The sequence below is a fragment of the Nematocida major genome, assembly GCF_021653875.1.
Source record: "Nematocida major strain JUm2507 chromosome Unknown 2424, whole genome shotgun sequence".
NCBI lineage: Eukaryota > Fungi > Microsporidia > Nematocida > Nematocida major.
The window spans coordinates 314,613-334,419 of NW_025952956.1; the positions used below are offsets into that span (position 1 = coordinate 314,613).

Consider the following 19,807-nt stretch of genomic DNA (forward strand, 5'->3'; position numbering starts at 1 on the left):
GCAAGGATTAAAAATTTGCAGGTATTTATTCTTTATTTTTTCCAGATAAAAAGTAACTGTTTCCAGATTGCTTATATTGTATGCTGAAGGCATACTTACTCGTGATTGGTTATTGTATAATATAAGGCGAATAAAGGTACTCCAGAAGTGGGAGATCTGGGGAAATGCGGAGACTATAAAGTATCTAAGCAGGTCAAAAAGAGTAGAGGCCGTGAATTTCTCGTGACTACTTCCTGTATTATAACTGTTTATAAAATATACTGAAGTTCATCACATACGTATAATCTATGCTACTATAATATATGCTTATAACTATCCCATGAAATATTTCTATGCTATTATAACTATTAACTATACTACTATCTTGTATCCTATTCTACTACACTATCCTATAACTATTAACTACTATTCTACTATAACTATTAACTACTACTATACTACTATCTTATATCCTATTCTACTATACTATAACTATTAACTGCTACTATCTTATATCGTATTCTACTATACTACTATAACTATTAACTATACTTATACTATACTTTATCCCACGTAATAATTTATTCCATGCAATACTTATGTGTTTATTTCTGTGATTCTTCTCCTATGCTCTGCTCTTACTATCCCTTTTATCCTGCTATATTGTACTACTATCCTGCACTGCCTACTTCTTGCTCTCCAGGGAGATATTCGCAGCATTCTCGAGGATGAATCGGTCGAAAAGGGCGAGCATCCAGTTCCCGGAGACCTTCACTCGTTTCGCCCTCTCCGCAGGGGGAGCCCTTTTCTGGGGTGCTTCCTCGTCAATTCCCCGATAGAATCCCCCGGGGGCACTCTTCACTATTTCCTCTGCTGCCTTTAAAAGGGTTATTCTTCGCCTGAGATCATTATCCCACACAAACTTTGGGTTTGCCCTGGGGAAGCTGCTCTTTATCTCCGAGACGAACTTGCAGGCCTTTCTCGAGTCGTAGAAGCGCACGGTGAACTCCCTCGCATTTTTCGCGGAGGAAAAAGTCTCTGAACTCTCGCAGGGGATTTCCTCGCTTCCTGAGTACGTGACGGAGCCTTGGTTCTTTTCTTCTGTGCAGGCGTCTGAGCCCTTCGGGATTTCCCGCGTGGAGATCGTGAATTTTACAGCGAACTTCTCGGAAAGAGCTTTCTGGGCTTTCACAGCGTCTCTTACGTCGAAAAACGAGACAAAAAAGACTGAGTGCTTATTTCCCATTATAAAGTGCTCTCTCACGTCCCCGTGCGACTTGCAGAGGCGTAAGATCTCGGCGTGTGAAACTGTCTTTGGGAAGTTCGTCACGAGGAGGGTTCTTGTTGCTTCTTCCATCGAAAATAAAATTCGCATCGATTTATAGTTTTTCCCCTGGGTTCGACTCCTTTTATTTTTTTCTCTTTTTTTTTTCTATGAGTCTGTCGGCGCGAGTGAGGGCGTCTCTGGAGGAAAGTGTAGTGCTCGTGCATGCGGGGGAGTACGCTTTTACGGAGGAAATGGAGACTTTTAAAGAAATAAATTTAGAGGAGAATCCAGGGATCGAACCTGCACTGAGGGCTGAGTTTGGGGTGGAGAGCATTCCCTGCCTGCTCGCATACGGGGTCCCATACGCAGTGGAGGAGATCCAGGCGGTGAAGGAGATCGAGAGAGCGCGAGAAAGTGCGAAACTTGAGGGAGCGATTGAGAAAATCCGCAGGGAAAAACGGGTTCTTTTCATGAAGGGGACTCCTGAGAGGCCTGAGTGCAGGTTCAGCCGGGAGTTTATAAAAATATTGGGGGAAGCCGGAGTCGAACCCAGGGACTATGTGAGCGTGAATGTTTTGGAGTCTCCTGCAGTCCGGGAGGGGATAAAGGCGTACGGGGACTGGCCCACGTACCCGCAGATGTACGCAGACGGGGAGCTCCTGGGGGGACTGGATGTGATAAAGGCAGAGCTTGCGAAGGGAAACCTGAAAGAGTACCTGAAACTCGTGTGAGAGCATTTCCAGGTGTTGTTACACAGTGCACGACAGGTAATTTTGTATGCAGTAGGCAGGAAGCAATTTTATACCGTGTGCACCATAAATGACTTTGTATGCTGTGCACTATAAATGACTTTTTAGACTGTGCTGTATGATGGGGGCGTGGCTTCTTGTGATTGTTTGTTTTTAAGGCAGGCCTGTGAAAGGGCGCTCTAATTGGACAGAATACTCGAATTTCCTATTTAAGTTGTGCGGAACCAGAATAAAGGACAGTGTTTTACCCGAGTATTTCCCGCATTGCAGCTTGTAGAATATATACGCCAAATTGCGCACAGTGAAGCATAAATAAATTTATGTGCAGTGAGGCATAAGTAGTATTGTGCACACTGTGTAATAACTAGCAAGGCAGTGCCCCCGCAGATACCCCTTCTCTCTCCGCGCATTTTGACACACTGTTTCCGCAGATGAAACACACTCAAACATTGTTTCACTTTGTTTGTTTCTATGACCATGATATTCCTATAAATACGCGTGTTTTGTTTGATGTAATCATGGACATGACACAAGAGAATCAGTCAAAATTTTCAAAGTTTCTTTCATTCACAAGACAGTGTGTAATAAGAAGCAAGAAGTTCACTCTAAAAACATGCAGGAAAATAACACAAAGTGTACAGGCACTAAAAAGGAAGACAAAAAAAATAGCTACACGTTTAATCCTAAAGTGTCTTCGGAAGTCCCAGAAAAGGCGACTTCTTAGGCACGTTCCAAGTATTCCTGGGAAAGCCATCCAGGAATTGGCTGCTGACTCGTCTTCTTGGTTATACCTGCAGGAAGAGATGGAAATGCACTACCAGAACCTAAAAAACAAAAAGGCGCTGGAGTTTGAGGGCGAACCCATGGCTGGGAAACTCCTGTATAAAAAACTCTGTGCCCGGCTGGAGGCAGGAATAGCTCGAGACAAAATCCGGGAAAAAATATCACATGCGGAAATGTGCATGGAAGCAGGAGAAATACCTGAGTGTGAAATGCCAAATGAGGAACTCTCCGCCAAGTCCGAGTTACCTGAAGTAGTACCAACAGAGGAAGTAGTACCTGAAGTAGTGCCAACAGAGGAAGTGCCTGAAGAAGTAATGCCAGCCGAGGAAGTATCCGAAGTAGTACCTGAAGTAGCACCTGAAGAAATAGTACCAGCCGAAGTAGCACTAACAGAGGAAGCAACTGAAGAAATAGTACCAGCCGAAGAAGTATCCGAAGTAGCAACTGAAGTAGCACTAACAGAGGAAGTATCCGAAGTAGCACTAACAGAGGAAGTGTCCGAAGTACCAGCCGAGGAAGTAGCAACTGAGGAATTACCAACTGAGGAAGCCCCCGCCCAAAAAGAAATATCTGAAAACCCTGCCAATCCTGACTTGCCAGATGCGGAAATAGTACCTGATGCATTACCAAATGCGGAAATAGCACCTGAAATTGCATTGCAAATTTTTAAAACCCCAAGCACACATGCACCCTCAGACCCTGAAAGCAAGCCAGTACAAGAGCCCACACACATCTCCATAAAACAGGAAACTCCTTCCGTGACTGTGACTTTAGAAGAGCTAAATCGAAGGCAAAGAGAGCAAAGCACCTACAAAGAGACAGGCCCAGTTAGAGTCTCAAAAAGCCTAGAGAGATCCGTGAACAAGCAACTGAAGAAAAAGTCAAAGAAAAGCGAAGCCAGCAAGAAATAAAGGATATTTTAATTAGTAATTTGTATCCGCACGTAGGAATACAGTAAAATACCTGGTCTTACTTAGTGCGCTCTGCACACTATCTGATGTAATTAGTCCTACTTACTGCACAGGGCACAGCAACTTTTTCGGCTTCCATTTATTGCACAGCGCGTAAAAAGCAGTCGTAAATATTTTGCACCACTTAATGCACACAGTGTCTTTTCTGTTGGGGTGCAAATATTTTCTGCCTTTTCCTGTTTTAGCGTATTTACTTAGTAAAACACGAGGCAAAACCCTCCAATCGCACGCAAAAGTACACGCAACAGCACATAACAACATATTCGTATCTGAAACAGAAACCACACTGATTGCGTGGGTGTAAATATATAAGGGCAAGAATAACCCAAATCTATGCATAGAATTGGCAGAATACTTGTGTTTGCAGTGCTAGCACGAGAAACACTGGCGTCTTTGGAGGGGGGAATCTTTGGGGATTTAGTTGACCCGAATAACCCGTACTCCGCAGCCTTCCATAGAGGAAACGGCAATTATCTAGACCCACCAGGGGGACAAAACCAGGGATTGCACGGGAGCTTAGGATATAGCCCGAATGGAGGCTTTTCAGGGAATATTGGATATAACGACAATGGAGGACATGGAGGACCCGGAGGACCCGGCGGATATGGAGGACCCGGAGGATATGGAGGATATGGAGAACACGGAGGATATGGAAGAAACCCGAATAAGCCCCATGGATTTTCTCCTCTGCCGCCGTATAAGATACGATACGACAAGCACGGGAACTTGGACAAGGACGGGAAGTACGACCAGTTTGGAAACCACTTCACAGGGAAAAGGCCGAACCACTATTCGAGAAGCCCATACGGAGGCTCACACAGAAGCCCATACGGAAGCAACGGCCTGAATATGCCCTACAGCACCGTAAAAGACGGAATTACAGCTGCGAATGTGATTGGAAGCTACTACAATACGCTTGTCCAAAGGAAAGGCGAAATAAAAGGAGCAAGCCCAATAACGGGAATACTAGCATACCCGAAGGATGGCGGATACACGGACTACTGGGGTAAAATCAAGTTTACCATGGGCTCAGATGGGAAACTGGTCGATTCCAGCGGGTATTTCAGCGGAGTTGCTGTGGGGAGCCGGGAGGAAATACTGACTTCTGGGCACCTCACAGACATAGGGTTCTACCAGCAAAAAGACCTCTCCAAGCAGATCATGGACAAAAACTATATCAGCGCAAAGGCACTTATTGAGGACATTTCCGCAACCACGAAGAAAGATGTCAAAAGCCTGCACGATGAAAAGCTGGGCCCAGAGTATGTGGAGGCGCTAGCGAAACTTGCGGCAAGTGATGCCAAAGGGGCAGTCGGAGCAAAAGATGGCGCCAGCAAAAATAAGTGCTTGACAGTGTGCATATGCAGTAATGATACCTGCACAGGGCCTTGTAAGTCTATTAAGTGCATTGAGCCTATGTATATTCTATAGCCCGGAATAGCGCCAAAGGAAATAAAGAAAGGATTTGTAGTAAAATATTCTATGCGCAGAGCCTTCCGAATTTTCTTTTTGTTTTTTGTTTTTTATTTTTGCAAATTTTTCAAAGAGTCTCCAAAAGCGCCATTGCGTGCTGGAAACAGCTGTGTGCATAGGAAATTAATCGATAAATTGAACTTGGTAAAGAAATTTTCGTAAATCCGGGTTTCATTGTGACTATGGTCTAATACAGGCTCCACTAAAGATTAATACATCTTTGGAGAATCCCGGCGGTCGACCTTGGCTTGACCTGATTGTTGAATCTTCGAATTTCTTGCCATCTTCTTCTTCTCTCTGAAATTAACATCGTATCGCGTGTTTATGCTTATAGCGATCACTAGTCAATTTCATGTTTCAGATCGTGTGAAATTCAATCAAGTGCTGGCCGTGCCCTCTCCGATTTTGTGGGAATTTCAAAAATTCACCGCAGAAATAAACAGCAATTTTTCCGGGATAGTCCAAATAGTGTATTGTTACAATGCATCCAAACAAGAACCGCTAGTCATTAATCAGTTACACAACTATATAAAGAGAAGAAAACAGAAATGCATGAACTTACGCATACCAATCGGGTTTATAACCATGATATTCGCCGTGCTTATGTCAGCCTTTGTAGTCTTTGACTTGGTGAGGCACATGGAAGAAAACAATGCCATTACAACAGACGTATTGCTCAATAGGGGGGGATATGCAGAGCGCGAAAACTGCATGTTGTTCTTAAACGAAGGGCAAAATCCAATTTATGACATAAATAAGCATGCCGAACACGAAAATGCTTTGTGCTTTGTAGAAGACATATTAGATCCTCTTTCAAAAGTGGACTTAAAAATATACTCTGAGAAATTCGGTGCAAACGAAACATCCGAAATAGAGATCAAGTACAAGCTTCTGGACGGGGAAAGTATGCGAAACAACTTTGCTAGATACCAGAAAAACTGTGTTTTTGACAATTTAGAGCCAATTGACGAGAATTCTGCGGAAATGTCCAGATTTGCGTGTTTTACTCCAGAGCCAGCGTATACGAGCATCTATGCGAATATAATTGGAGACAGGAACTTCGTCGAGCGTAAGAGTGAGCTTTTGAAGGATGAGAGTCTGAAAAAATTCCTCTATTTCGGGCGGCTGTCTTGCCTTTGGTCGGAAAATTACTACTTAACACTAAGTAACCTGGTATACCATAGTTTTTATCCAGATTACAATCGCCCCGATTCAATTAACACCAGGCGGATTCAGCTTCTTGGAGGAGTTGCATTCGTGTATGACGCCGTGAAATTTAACACATTCAGCACGATAGAGCTGATAATTTCAAGGTACCAGCAGACGTTGAGGGCTTTTAAGAATGATGTGATCCAAAAAGATGATTTGCAAAAGCTAGCAGCAGCCCAGCTTAGAACAGATGCGTACTCTCTGATCGACTCTTTAGCTTTTATAGGCTATATTGCCGAGAGAATAAATATAATGTCCAAAGAACATGTGGATTACGTTAAAGAAGGCAGCATTTCGGCTGCAGCGGCAGGTACCAGAGAAGTGCATGCGCTTGACTTCTCCATCATGAACAGCCTAAATAGCAGCACCTTCGGAAAAGACAATATATTCACAAAGCAGAAGTTTACCTGGGAAAATTACGAGAACATGGATGCGAATATGATCGGAGCATTAAAAAATGAGATAAACACGGCTTGGGAATCTCCGATACCGAGCATGAAAGAAGACTTGGAGGCGCTGAGGGATCTTCTGAAAACTTTAAAATCACGTTTGGGAACAGATCAGACCTTTATATTGGTGAAAGGTATATCTCTGGATAAGGTAGATGCTGATAGTGTAGAGAATATCATGAAAGATATTCATAATAGGATTTCATGGCTGAAATATAACTATGGTTTGGCCTCTAAAAAATTCGAAAAAAAGATAAGCGATTTCTGCAAAAACAAAACATCTGACTGTTTACCGGATGTGCATAAGCATGAGTACAAGTCGATGCCAGATGACCCAATGAAAGGCACAATTACGCTAGAAAATCACAGGAGTGCCTACGAAGAAGACTCTTCGGTAGACAATGATCCTTCCGCCTCAGGTGCAAGTGATTTCGGCAGAACAAGTACTTCTACCGTAATTGCTGTTTCTCTTGCATTTCTATACAGCAAATTGAAAGTTTCCCAGCCCTGATCTCGCCACGTGCTGGTATTTTACTGGCACATAGAATAGGCACAGCATGCATCCCCAGTTGATTCCCGGCTGTTCTCTTCGATGGCAACTTTTAACTGATTCTGCTGTTTCTCCATGCAATGCAGCACAGAATTGAAAAACAAATATATTTTCTAGAATATCTTCTTATTTTTGTATTTTTGAGTTTGGCTTTAAACTATATATATATATTCGTGCTTGATGCTGCATAGAGTGCCCCCGTGAGAATTTCCCCTACGGCGCAAACTGTGCTTGCATTTGAGCCTGGATGAATTTCAGGCCTTTTCAGAGCACGGGCTGCGGAAGAGTCCAGTGCACCAGCGCATACATACACCGCAGCTTTGCTTAATCCTGCGCTGTGCATTCGGATTGTGCGAAGTACAGCCACACCCAAAACCTGGAATGATCTTGAACAGTCTTAGACCACGCAGTTCAGGTACGAGTTGGCCACTTTGTGCTCAGAAGGCAGGAATCACGGACTTTTCACTGTTTCTTAAACTAGTGGGGAAAGCTAAGTTCTTTGTTCACCGCAGAAATAAACAGAAAATTAGTAAATTATTCTCTGGCAATTTTTCCGGGATAGTTCAAATAGTGTATTGTTACAATGCATCCAAACAAGAACCGCTAGTCATTAATCAGTTACACAACTATATAAAGAGAAGAAAACAGAAATGCATGAACTTACGCATACCAATCGGGTTTATAACCATGATATTCGCCGTGCTTATGTCAGCCTTTGTAGTCTTTGACTTAACGAGGCACATGGGAAAAACCAATGACGGTATAATAGAAGCATTGCTCGATACAAGGGGATATCCAGGGCGCCAAAATCCCATGCCATCCGTAAGCGATGAGTCAAATACAACACAAATCACAAACATGAGGGGAGATCCAGGGCGCAAAAATCCCATGCCATCCGTAAGCGATGAGTCAAATACAACACAAATCACATGCAGGAGGGGAGATCCAGAGCGCAAAAACTACTGCATGTCATTCGTAAACGAAGAGCCTGGAACCTACCTCATATATAAGCATGCCGTCCACGGAAAGGCTTTGTGCTTTGTAGAAAAATCATACAGACCCCTTTCAAAAGTGGACTTAAAAATATACTCTGAGCAATTCTGTGCAAACGAAACATCCGAAATAGAGATCAAGTACAAGCTCCTGAATGGGAAAAGTATTCGAAACAACTTTGCCAGATACAAAAAAAACTGTATTTTTGACTATTTAGAGCCAATTGTCACGAATTATGTGGAAATGTCCAAATTAGCGTGTTTTACCCCAGAGCCGGCGTATACAAACATTTACGCGAATATAATTGGAGACAGGAACTTTATCGAGCGCAAGAGTGAGCTTTTGAAGGATGAGAGTCTGAAAAAATTCCTCTATTTCGGGCGGCTGTCTTGCCTTTGGTCGGAAAATTACTACTTAACACTAAGTAACCTGGTATACCATAGTTTTTATCCAGATTACAATCGCCCCGATTCAATTAACACCAGGCGGATTCAGCTTCTTGGAGGAATTGCATTCGTGTATGACGCCGTGAAATTTAACACATTCAACACGATAGAGCTGATAATTTCAAGGTACCAGCAGACTTTGAAGGCTTTTAAGAATAATGTGATCCAAAAAGAACATTTGCAAAAGCTGGCAGCAATCCAGCTTAGATCAGATGCATACTCTCTGATCGACTCTTTAATTCTTCTAGACTATATTTCCGAGAACATAAGAACGATATCCAAAGAACACGTGGATTACGTTAAAGAATGCAGCATTTCGGCTGCAGTGGCAGGTACCAGAGAAGTGAATGCGCTTAACTTCTCCATCATGGACAGCCTAAACAACAGCACCTTCGGAAAAGACAATATATTCACAAAGCAGACGTTTACATGGGAAAGTTACAAGCGCAATAACCCGAATATGATCGAAGCATTACAACATGAGATAGACAAAGCTTGGGAATCTCCGAAAACGAGCATGGAAGAAGACTTGGAGGCGCTGAGGGATCTTCTGGAAGTGTTAAAAACACGTTTGGGAACAGACCAGACCTCCATATTGGTGAAAGGTATATCTCTGGATAAGGTAGATGCTGATAATGTGGAGAATGTCATGTTGAATATTCGTAGTAGGATTTCATCGCTGTATAATCTGTATGGTTCCGCCTCTAAAGAATTCGAAGATAAGATAATGGATTCCTGCAAAAACAAAACATCTGACTGTTTACCGGATGTGCATGAGTACAAGTCGATGCCAGATGACCCAATGAAAGGCAAGATTGCGCTAGAAAATCACAGGAGTGTCTACGAAGAAGCCCTGGCACACAATGATTCTTCCCCGATACCTGCAAGCAATCCCGGCACATCATAAGCATTTTTATGCAGAAAATTGAAGGTTTTCTGATCCCACGTGCTGGTATTTTACTGGCACGCAGAATAGGCACAGCGTGCATCCCCAGTTGATTCCTGGTTGTTTTCTTCGATGGCGATTTTTAACTGATTCTGCTGTTTTTCCTATGCAATGCAGCACAGAATTGAAAAATATGAATTTCATGAGAAATAAATATATTTTCTAGAATATCTTCCTATTTTTGTATTTTTGAGTTTGGCTTTAAACTATATATATATTCGTGCGTGATGCTGCATAGAGTGCCCCCGTGAGAATTTCCCCTACGGCGCAAACTGTGCATGCATTTGACCTCGTATGATTTTCAGGCCTTTTCAGAGCACGGGCTGCGGGAGAGTCCAGTGCACCACCGCAGCTTTGCTTAATCCCGCGCTGTGCATTCGAGAATGCTTTCTTTTTATTTTTTATTTCTGCAAATTTTTCAAAGAGCTCCAAATGCACCATTGCGTGCTGGAAACAGCTGTATCCATGCGAAATTAATCAATAAATCTAAATAGTTCTATTCTATGCGCACGCTCTTGTTTTTGTCTTTTTCTGTTTGCATGGGAATATCCCAAGTTGTAATGCGGAAGTGTAGTCTTGTGGTACACTGCTCTCTATTCATAGAATCGATGTGCTTAAACACGCTTAGTCTAGCATAGCTGTATGACGTCTGCCAATAATTGCCAAAAAACAAACAGCCACAAGTAGTGACACCTTTTCTATGCAGCTGCCAAAATAACCCACAAATTCACCCGAAATGCTTCCCCAGAGCTCCACTTTATATTTCAGAGCCGGAAATTGCTTTGTCTTCCTTCAGATTGGCCCACATTTTTTCGCACTCTCTGGGCCCTGTGGGTGGGCAGGGAGGACCCCTCTAGAGTAACTGTGCAGTTTCCTGAGTTTCTGCGCCCTTTTGGACACTCTTGGGCACTTGCTGGAGTTTGGGCTGATGGCACCTTCTGGGAGTGGGCGGGATTTCCTTCTCTTGCAGGGCCTGCTTGCCTGGACTGCTTGCAGGCCCTGCTGTTGGATCTTCCCGATCTCCCGGAAAATCCTCCAGGAAGCTGCTGTGCACATACTCAGAAAAAAACCTTCGGATTTTTGCAAAAGTATACCCTTCAGAAACTCTGCAGCCCACACAAAATTGGAGAATTTGGAGAATTTTCCATTTCCAAGAGAGGCTCTGTATATTTATATTACTTTATTTATGCCTAGTCTTTACAGTGTATATACATTTGCTATTAGTGGGTGGTTGCATGGCTGAGAAGAGACCGCAGTTTCTTCACTTCGCTGTGGTACGAATCGCTTGTCTCGTTCGCTTTCTCCAGCATTTGCCTGTACTCTCCCACCTGCTGTCTGAGCTCGGTGATAATTTGGAAATACTGGGAGGACTTGTCTGTCGTAGGAAGGACTTTGTGCTGCTGTGTGATTGTAATAAACTTAGTATTCTCCTGGGATATGGTCACAGGCACGATTTGCGTCTCTGTAACAGTGGCAGTTTTCGCTCGCGGGCTCAGGAGAGGAGAGCTTACAGGCCTTGTGGGCTCCAGAACTTCTGTTTTTGTGTATGTGCTTGTCTCTGTGCGCGTTTTTGTGATCAAGACGGGCTTCTCCAAAGTCACGCTTATTGTGCGAATAACAGTCTCTGGCTGCACTGTTTTGGTGGTAGTTTCCGTTTTCGTGTGGTTTTTTGTGCGCGTAATTGTCACGGGAGCCTGCACAGTCGCAGTTACATACGCAGTCTCCGTGTAAACAGCGGGCTTTTCACTTCGCGGGCGCTTCTGGGCAGCTGCCTGCACAGGATCTGGGGGACTGTCGGCTGCGCTGCTTGAGAGCTTATTCTGCGGGAAAAGACTCTTTGCAGATTCTTTCGCATGGGTATTGGGGGCATTCGGGTGCCGGGTCACAACATTCACTCGCTTGACTTTGTTGTTCGAGTCGTGGAACTCCAAAACCACTCCGGAGTTGTCGGGAAGGGGCTGCACATTCACGTAGTCTTTGTACAGAGACGGCTCCACAGTGACCGTTTGCGTGCGCGTTTTTGTAGACACGAAAGTCACTTTTATCGGGGGATTTGGAGGGAGCGTGGTTGTGACTGTTTGTGTGCGGGTGTAAATAGAGGGAGGCACTCGAACCTCCTTTGTCGCCGTGCGCGTGCTTCCAGTCACAATTTTCACGCTCTTCACAGTCACTGGCTGTATAATAGGGGGGAGCGTGCTGGTGACTGTCTGTGTTTTCGTCAGCATAAGGGTTTTTGTGTGGGTCTCCGTGGAGGTCGTGGTTTTGGGCAGGCGGGTTATGTTCTTGACTTTTTCGATGGTGACCGGGACCTTGCTCGTTAAAATGTGCGTGGTTGTCAAAATCCTGATTGTTTTCCGGGTTATAACCCTTGTGTGCGTCTCTGTCACGGTGCTATACTCGGTTTCTGTTGCCGTTGTGCACGCTGGGCGGTCTATTTGCTCGTCGGAAAGCGGGAAGTTCATGGAATTCGGGGCAACAACGGGCATGCTCTTGCGCGCAGGGTACAGAGTCGGCCTTTGCACATAAACAATGCGCCTTTCCCGCTTGGGAGGCATTATTCCGGGATGCACTACCTTGTACGCAGGAGTTCTATTCCCCATAACGGGATTGTTGAAGCCTGGGCGCATGCACAAGATCGCACAGACCCCAGAGGGATTCACACAGGAGCACAGCGAAGAGAGCCCAGATGCAGCCGCCCATGATGCCTGCGCTGTAATTAAGCCTAAAATGACTTTTCTAATAATATTCATGAAATTGTTTGAGAAACAAGAACTCTCTATATAGGGTGCGCTCTGAAACTGCTTATTTGCTATTGCAATGCCGTGCATAAATATGGGAGGATTTTCGTGTTTATGCAAACATTGAGAAAAATCGCATGGAGTGCTGCGCTTCTGCAGGGCGCCTGGGGGATGTACACGGAGAAGCATCTGGAGTCTGTAAGCATGTCGGACCAGGCAGCGCGCCTGTACAACGGGATAAAGCAGCAAGATTCCTGGATCCTGAGAAACGGGAGTTCAGGCTCTGTCGTGAACCTGAAGCAGAAAAACACGGATCACGACGAGTGGAGCTTTGAAACGGAGTTTTCCCTGCCTGCGCTGAGGCATCCAGAGTTTGCAGGGCTGTACTTTTGGTACACGGAAGAGCCTGTCCGGCACGGGCCCTTCAAAGGCGCAAGCGGAAAATTCAACGGAGTAATGGCGGGCCTGGAGCTCGTAGGAAAAAGCCTGGACATCGTCATCTCCGTAAACCACGGGGAAATGGACTATGCAGGCCTGCGGGCGGTAGAGACAGAGCTGAAGGACTCCCCAGACCCAGCGATCTTCAAAGGCCACGAAAGCCTGATTTTGAAGGTGATTTCAACTGCCAAGAACTTCAAAGTGGAAATATACGACACCGACAAGAAGCTGTTGTACGACAGGGTCAGGTACACCTCCATGGCGGAAATGGGCAGCCGTCTTTCTGGAAAGTTCTTTGGGCTGACAACAGAGTATCTCGAGGCGCGCCCGAGTGTGCACTTTACGCTGGCGAGCATGAAGCTCTTCCAGAGGGAGGAGAGCGAGGCCTACTCCATAGGGGACTACAACGCAGAAGTTCCCGAGGCAAGCCCCAGACTCCCGCACGAGGTTTCGCACCCAGACGAGGAAATACAGCACGCAATATCCGGAATTGAGCATCTGACCAAGTACATCCGCGTTGTAATGGGAGAGCCACAGGCGAAGCCCGTAGCAGAGAATGTCACGTACATAAAAAAGACGCTAAACTTCCAAAGTGCCCACATAATTGAAATACGCGATATCCTGAAGTCTCTCGTTACCGTGGAGAAGAAGCACGCGCAAGAGGAGGACACGCACCGGCAGGAGCTCTTCTACCTGGTGGAAGGCATCCGGAAAAAGCTTGAGGAAGCCCCAAAGCCCGCCGAGAGAAAAGTCTATGAAAAAAGAGAGCTCCCCACTCTGGGGCTTATCGTAGTCGGAGGGGTTTTATTTGCGTGTGGGTTTGCAGTGGGCAGGAAAGTGCCAGAGGCCAGAAAAATGTCAAAACATTAAAGGCTGCACACATCAATAAATTAGCCTCAAAGTGTTTGTGTTTGGCTGCCTGCAAAGGTATTAATATTGTGTGTTTTTGTCTGGGATGCAAGCCAGAAAAGAGCGAGAAAAACTTGCTGCGCGCCTAGTGATTTTTGCCACGTGTTTTTTGGGGATTTATTCGGGCAGCAAATTCGGTCTGCAAGCAGGGGATATAGGCGTCAGCGCGGAGGAGCTTGCGCTCTACGAAAGTGCGAAAAAAGTGACAATTTTCCCGCGGATGTTCCAGGCTGAAACCACGCCAAGGCTCTGGGAAATGTTCACGGACATAATATGCTTTGCAGAGGAAAGCGACCAAAAGGCAGTGATTGACTCCACGTGCCTCACAAGCATGGACTCTCTTCTGAAGGCGCACGAAGAGGCCCGGAAAAGCGCAAAGTCCCATGACATGTGCGATCTAAAGAAAAAAATCAAGAAATTCTACAAGAAACACTTTAGGCAGGCTCCAAAAGAGCGCCACCAAACCGCAGAAGAGAAGCACGAAAGCAAGTGCTCGGGAGGCACATATTGCACTATGGTGCAGGGCCTTTCCAGAATGTGGGGGCTCTATGTGAAGAAAACCCCCCAAAGCACGCCGAACCGCCTCGAAAGCTCGATGGAAATGCGCAAGAAGATAGTTGTGCCCGGTGGAAGGTTCCAGGAGGCGTACTACTGGGACTTTTTCTGGATGGCAAAGGGCCTCCACATTTCCCAGAACGTGGCGCCTGTGAAGGACACGATAAGCAACTTTATAGACCAAATAGACGCGTTCGGGTTTATCCCAAATGGGACGCGGTGGTACTACACGAACAGGTCGCAGCCGCCGTATTTCATCCAAATGCTGGCGGACTCGATGGAGTCGATCCTGGCCCTTAGAGAGAGCGTGCGGGAGCAGATGGCAGCCCTGCAAAGTGAAGCCGAAGAGGCGGAAAATGCGCCCTCTCTCGTTTTGCGTGCAGATAAAAGCCCTCCCGCGATACCTTCAGCCAACCCGAAGCCCTCAGCCGCGGGAAAGCGCCTGGAGCAGCCCCTTCTCCAAGAGCACGTAATGCAGGAGGCGTGGCACGAAGGCGCAGTCCTTTCCGAGAGGGAATTGGCCGCAGCCGAGCAAGAATTCGCATTTTGGGACACAAAAAGGACCGTTTCCGTGATGGGCCCTGACAATCGCGTGCACAGGCTCTCCAAATACAGCACGGAGAACCCAGTCCCGCGCCCAGAAATGCTTCTGGCAGATTTGAAGGACCATTCCAGATACGAGTCTCTAAACCCAGGGGCCAGCGAGTCCGCGTACTACTACCACATAACAGCAGGCACAGAGTCGGGCTGGGACTTTTCAACGCGCTGGCGCAAGTTCTACCCCGAGCACAAAATGTACGGATTTTTACAGACAAACAATATTCTCCCCGTGGACTTAAACAGCATTTTAGTAAAAAATGCACGCATTCTCATGCAGTACTATAGGAGGGCTGGAGACGCTGAGAAGGCAGAAAAGTACGAAAGATCTTCCCGAGAGAGGTCTGAGGCAATAGACAGCATTCTTTGGGACAGTGCCAGTTTCCGGTGGAGAGACGTTGTGCTCTCGCCCGGCGCGGATTCTTCGACTTATGTTTACGCGCAGAAGCTGGACTCTGCGTTCTACCACAGCGACCTACACCCTCTGTACATGGACATTGCCAGCGACCCGAACAATGAAGTTCTCCGCAGAAATTCCCACTTGATGTGGCTTTCCAACGAGAAAGACCTTTTCCCGTGCACGAGCAGCAACCTCCACAGGGCGCACCTTCTGCCTGCAGAGGCTGGAGTGCCCTCTGAAATATGCGCTGAGAATGCGAAGAAAGACCAGTGGGACGGGTACAACATATGGCCTCCCCTCGTGCAAATGACGGTTGAGTACCTGATTCGTTCGAAAAACATCAGGCTCGCGCACAGGGTCTCTGCGAGCTACATGCAGCACATGGAAAAGAGCTTCCGGCGCCACGGGAGTCTCCCAGAAAAGATAGAGTATGCAGAGAAGGGAACAGGCGAGTACTCTGTGCAGGAGGGCTTTGGTTGGAGCAACGGCGTGGCCCAGTGGATCCACTGCGTGTTTGGGGGCTTCCTGGAGGTCCCAGTTCTCGCAGGAGAGGCTTCAAAGTCTCCAGAATAAAATTCTGTAATACAAGTTTACGCTCGAAAGCACTCGGTTATTAAGTATCTGTTTATTTTCAGGATGTGTAGTAGTATTTAGAAGTCGTCATCCATGGCAAATCCCTGGGCTTGCGGGGGGCCTACAGCTGCTCTCTTGTACTCTCCCACGCGCATTTCGAAGAAGTTCGCCTTCCTCCTGAGGGAAATGAGCTCCATAAAGTCGAAGGGATTCTGCGCATTGTACATCTTCTCCTCGTTCAGAGCGATTAGCAGCCTATCAGCAACAAACTCAATGTACTGGCACATGGAGTCTGCGTTAATTCCTATCAAAGACACGGGGAGTGCGTCCGTGAGGAACTCCTTCTCTATGACAACTGCCTCTGCGACTATTTTCCGGATGTTCTTGCACTTGTTCACGAGGTGCGAGTGAAGAAGACACGCGAAGTCGCAGTGCAGCCCTTCATCTCTGCTGATAAGTTCGTTTGAGAAGGTGAGCCCCGGCATAAGCCCCCTCTTCTTAAGCCAGAAAATGGATGCAAACGACCCGGAGAAGAATATTCCCTCCACGCAGGCAAATGCCACGAGCCTATCGGCAAACGACGCCTCCTTGTCGGAAATCCAGCGAATAGCCCAGTCTGCCTTCTTTTTTATGACGGGGATGTTTTCCATCGCTTGGAAGAGGAAGTTTTTTTCTTCGCTGTCTTTTATGTACGTGTCAATGAGCAAACTGTACATTTCAGCGTGTATATTCTCTATCATAATCTGGAATCCGTAGAAGCATCTTGCCTCGCTTATCTGGACCTCGGACGCGAATCTTTCAACGAGATTTTCATTCACAATTCCGTCAGAGGCTGCGAAAAATGCAAGGACGTACGAGATAAAGTGTCTCTCGTTCGCGTTGAGCTTCTCCCAGTCTGCCTGGTCGTTAGACAGGTCGACTTCTTCTGCAGTCCAGAAAACTGCAACTGCGTCCTTGTACATGGCCCATATGTCGTGGTGCTCAATGGGGAAAATAACAAATCTGTTGTTGTTTTCCTCCAGAATGGGCTCTCTGAGAGGCTGCTCTACAATTGTTTTCTCTGCGGGTCTTTCCTGTGGATTTTGTCTTTGTTGTTCTGCCATGCTTTTCTAAATTCCTTTTCTATTTATACTTTTAAAAAGGCGGCGGCGGGAAATATGTCCGGCGAATTGGGAAATTGAACAAAGTGATCACATTCGCAATTGACAAGGAAGGCAGGCTGGTGTTAGTGCGGGAGTGCACGTAGAATGCGCGGGCGCGGCTTTTGGAGCAAGATTTTCAGAGGCTTCTGGAGGCTGGAGGGCTGAAACTGCCGGAAACCAGGGGAAGAGTGGGCATCGCGGGAGCAGTACCGTGCTTTGGGGGAGTAGAGAGCCCAGGAAGAGCTATTCCTGGGCACGTATTTTCCAAAAATGAAGGCGTGCGGGCTCCTGCACATGGCTCCCGAGAGGTAGAGAGTAAGCAGAAGAAAACATCTGGCCAGAAAGTGCACGAGAAGGCTGAATAGCCCGAAGCTCCAGGAAAAATCTGGCCAGAAAATCCCAGAAAAACTCCCTTAAGTGCGGAATGCTTTTTCTCTTTTGCGAATACTTGCGCTTCGATCGATTTGGGTCCTTCTGCTGAGGCCTATCTTCGCCTCTATTTCTGTGTTTTGAAAGTCCCATGGAGAGTTTGAGAGCAAATTCTGCAGGCTCCAGAAAAGAAAATACTAATGCCTTTTCACAGGCCATGGAATAGTGCATTGGAGAAAGCTAGGAGTTGCGCCTTAAGTTTCTGCATAAAACAGGGACTTTTATTTTCCATCGGCATTCGGAGTTGTTTCGGAGTGTGTGTGTTTGGGCGATATTTTGCATAAAAATGCCAGACTCTCCCAGGCAGGACTTAAGGAGCACGCACTTTCAGGCACGCCCTCCTTGAAAGGGCCTTCTTGGGAGCACCTCAGGGAAACTCTTTGTGATTTCAGAGGGGAAAGTCCCTTCTTCTGCAGGAAATTCTGCCTTTGCTTGGGCACTCCAGAGGGAAGAGCCAAACAAAGATAGAATGCTGGGGAAAGTGTGCCTTGGTCTTAACGGGTGGAGTAGAGTGCTTTGGCGTATTTCTCTCTTTTCTCTTTTTTCTTTTTTAATGGAGAGCCACTCGTACGCTCTTGCAAAGAAGATACTTGACGAGCTCGAAAATGACCTTGAAGGCCTCTACCAGACACTCAGCGTGTGCGTGAAAAAAGAGGCTCTTGTCTCTCCCGAGGTCCTTCTGAGCATTATTGTGCACAAAAAGGCGCTAAAACCGTCAAAAATCCTTGCTTTGCGCCTGCTTAGCAACGTGGAGGCGCCGGAAGAGGTCGCAGAGGCAGCGCATCTGCTGAGCAACATTCGGAGCACCTTCAGGATCTCCGAAATCATCAAGAGCGAGCTCGAAACTTCCGATGAAATAACGGAAAATGTGGCCGTTATTCTGGAAGTATTCTCAAAAATGCTGGTCCAGCTCCCCCAGAAGGCCCGGGATACGCTGGTCAGCTCGATAGAGGAGGCTGGCATATTTATCCTTGTGAATGTCTGGGCCACGGGCGAAGTCTTGCGCCTGTATGGAGGGATTTTCCACGAAATATCCCCAGAAGACGTTAAAAGGGCCAGGAGCCAGCGAAAAAGAGAAAGCACCCCGTACAGAGTGCCCGTTGAGGAGTCCGTATGCGGGAAAAGCAGCATTTTGGTCCACCGAAGAGAGCACGCCTATTTCACGCCCAGGTACTTCTGCGGGCATAGAGAAGTCTCTAGCAGCGCGTACGAGCGCATATTCGCGTTTCAGGACGAGTATGAGGTAATAAATAAGGCACTTTTCAGCTGGTGCAATACAAATGGCGACTTGAAGGGCCTGGAGTGGGTGCTTATATGGCACATAAACAACCTGGCAGTGCACACAGAGGCTCCCACGTACGAGAGAGAGATTATTTTCCTCCTGGGGCCGATGTTCTACTCGAGCATCACAAACTTCATGGAGGAAGCATCGACGCGCGGGGTTTTTAAAACATACTTGGGGCTTATAGAGAGATGCACCTCAAGCGCAAATCCGACCATTCGAGGGGCTTCTTTCGTGGCAGTTCAGAGAATCACCAGCGCACATGCGAAGTACTTCTTGCAGGGAATCTCTCCAAAAGTCGCGCGTATGGAGAGGGCAGTGTCCGTGCAGGGCCTGGAGAAAGTCTGCCGCCTCCTTCTGGAAGACTTTCGACCTGAGCTCAGGAAAACCCTCGAAAAAGAAGCTGTGAACATACTGCGGCTTCTGGAAATACAGCCGGAAGAAGGCGTGGCAGAGCACAGCGCGTGCGTGGTAAGAGTCCTTTCCTCTCTGGACAGCATACCCATTTCCCTCTTTTCGCCCTCCAGCATGTCGCTTGTCCTGTGGGCTGCTGAAAATGGAGGAATAACGGACAAGAAGGCTCTGGAGTGGATTGAGAAGTACACTGCGGAAACTGCAAATGTGTACGACCCGGAGAGCGAGAATATCCTCCTGCGGGCGCTCGGCTTCTGACCGGAAAGGCCTCCGAAGGAAATTTGCAAAGGAAAGCCCCATCCCATGCGAGAGCGCATTTCAAGAGGGCGTTGGGCTGGAAATACGCCCTGCATCACCCCCGGAGAGTATAGCGTGCAGATATTTTTGGGCTTCCAGCAGCAGGCTTGGGCCATGCAGAGGACTCTCCCGAGTTTTTCACTTACAATAAATCGAAGTGCAAGACAGACTTGCAAAGAAAAAAGAGATTTCACGTTTTGTCTTTTGGGCTTGCTTTC

At 46.7% G+C, this 19,807-nt stretch overlaps 11 protein-coding genes across 11 annotated transcripts; 8 read left to right on the plus strand and 3 right to left on the minus strand.

The window, feature by feature from the left end:
• Positions 1-664: 664 nt before the first annotated feature.
• NEMAJ01_0206 (uncharacterized protein) lies at positions 665-1,336 on the minus strand (the record flags this gene model as incomplete). Its single annotated transcript, XM_047914044.1, has 1 exon — positions 665-1,336. The coding sequence occupies one exon, from the start codon at positions 1,334-1,336 to the stop codon at positions 665-667; it is 672 nt and encodes a 223-aa protein (XP_047770001.1).
• Positions 1,337-1,413: 77 nt separating this feature from the next.
• Positions 1,414-1,977, plus strand: NEMAJ01_0207 (monothiol glutaredoxin; the record flags this gene model as incomplete). The annotated part of the gene is made up of 1 exon (XM_047914045.1): positions 1,414-1,977. One exon carries the CDS (start codon positions 1,414-1,416, stop codon positions 1,975-1,977), a length of 564 nt encoding a protein of 187 aa, XP_047770002.1.
• Positions 1,978-2,513: 536 nt separating this feature from the next.
• Positions 2,514-3,689, plus strand: NEMAJ01_0208 (uncharacterized protein; the record flags this gene model as incomplete). The annotated part of the gene is made up of 1 exon (XM_047914046.1): positions 2,514-3,689. The coding sequence occupies one exon, from the start codon at positions 2,514-2,516 to the stop codon at positions 3,687-3,689; it is 1,176 nt and encodes a 391-aa protein (XP_047770003.1).
• A 393-nt stretch (positions 3,690-4,082) lies between these two features.
• Positions 4,083-5,180, plus strand: NEMAJ01_0209 (uncharacterized protein; the record flags this gene model as incomplete). Its single annotated transcript, XM_047914047.1, has 1 exon — positions 4,083-5,180. The coding sequence occupies one exon, from the start codon at positions 4,083-4,085 to the stop codon at positions 5,178-5,180; it is 1,098 nt and encodes a 365-aa protein (XP_047770004.1).
• Positions 5,181-5,546: 366 nt separating this feature from the next.
• On the plus strand, positions 5,547-7,391 carry NEMAJ01_0210 (uncharacterized protein; the record flags this gene model as incomplete). Its single annotated transcript, XM_047914048.1, has 1 exon — positions 5,547-7,391. One exon carries the CDS (start codon positions 5,547-5,549, stop codon positions 7,389-7,391), a length of 1,845 nt encoding a protein of 614 aa, XP_047770005.1.
• Positions 7,392-8,084: 693 nt separating this feature from the next.
• Positions 8,085-9,776, plus strand: NEMAJ01_0211 (uncharacterized protein; the record flags this gene model as incomplete). Its single annotated transcript, XM_047914049.1, has 1 exon — positions 8,085-9,776. The coding sequence occupies one exon, from the start codon at positions 8,085-8,087 to the stop codon at positions 9,774-9,776; it is 1,692 nt and encodes a 563-aa protein (XP_047770006.1).
• A 1,259-nt stretch (positions 9,777-11,035) lies between these two features.
• NEMAJ01_0212 (uncharacterized protein) lies at positions 11,036-12,565 on the minus strand (the record flags this gene model as incomplete). The annotated part of the gene is made up of 1 exon (XM_047914050.1): positions 11,036-12,565. One exon carries the CDS (start codon positions 12,563-12,565, stop codon positions 11,036-11,038), a length of 1,530 nt encoding a protein of 509 aa, XP_047770007.1.
• A 102-nt stretch (positions 12,566-12,667) lies between these two features.
• NEMAJ01_0213 (uncharacterized protein) lies at positions 12,668-13,861 on the plus strand (the record flags this gene model as incomplete). Its single annotated transcript, XM_047914051.1, has 1 exon — positions 12,668-13,861. One exon carries the CDS (start codon positions 12,668-12,670, stop codon positions 13,859-13,861), a length of 1,194 nt encoding a protein of 397 aa, XP_047770008.1.
• An 85-nt stretch (positions 13,862-13,946) lies between these two features.
• On the plus strand, positions 13,947-16,025 carry NEMAJ01_0214 (alpha,alpha-trehalase; the record flags this gene model as incomplete). The annotated part of the gene is made up of 1 exon (XM_047914052.1): positions 13,947-16,025. One exon carries the CDS (start codon positions 13,947-13,949, stop codon positions 16,023-16,025), a length of 2,079 nt encoding a protein of 692 aa, XP_047770009.1.
• Positions 16,026-16,102: 77 nt separating this feature from the next.
• Positions 16,103-17,128, minus strand: NEMAJ01_0215 (ribonucleoside-diphosphate reductase subunit M2; the record flags this gene model as incomplete). Its single annotated transcript, XM_047914053.1, has 1 exon — positions 16,103-17,128. The coding sequence occupies one exon, from the start codon at positions 17,126-17,128 to the stop codon at positions 16,103-16,105; it is 1,026 nt and encodes a 341-aa protein (XP_047770010.1).
• Positions 17,129-18,149: 1,021 nt separating this feature from the next.
• Positions 18,150-19,550, plus strand: NEMAJ01_0216 (uncharacterized protein; the record flags this gene model as incomplete). Its single annotated transcript, XM_047914054.1, has 1 exon — positions 18,150-19,550. One exon carries the CDS (start codon positions 18,150-18,152, stop codon positions 19,548-19,550), a length of 1,401 nt encoding a protein of 466 aa, XP_047770011.1.
• Between the last annotated feature and the right edge of the window lie 257 nt (positions 19,551-19,807).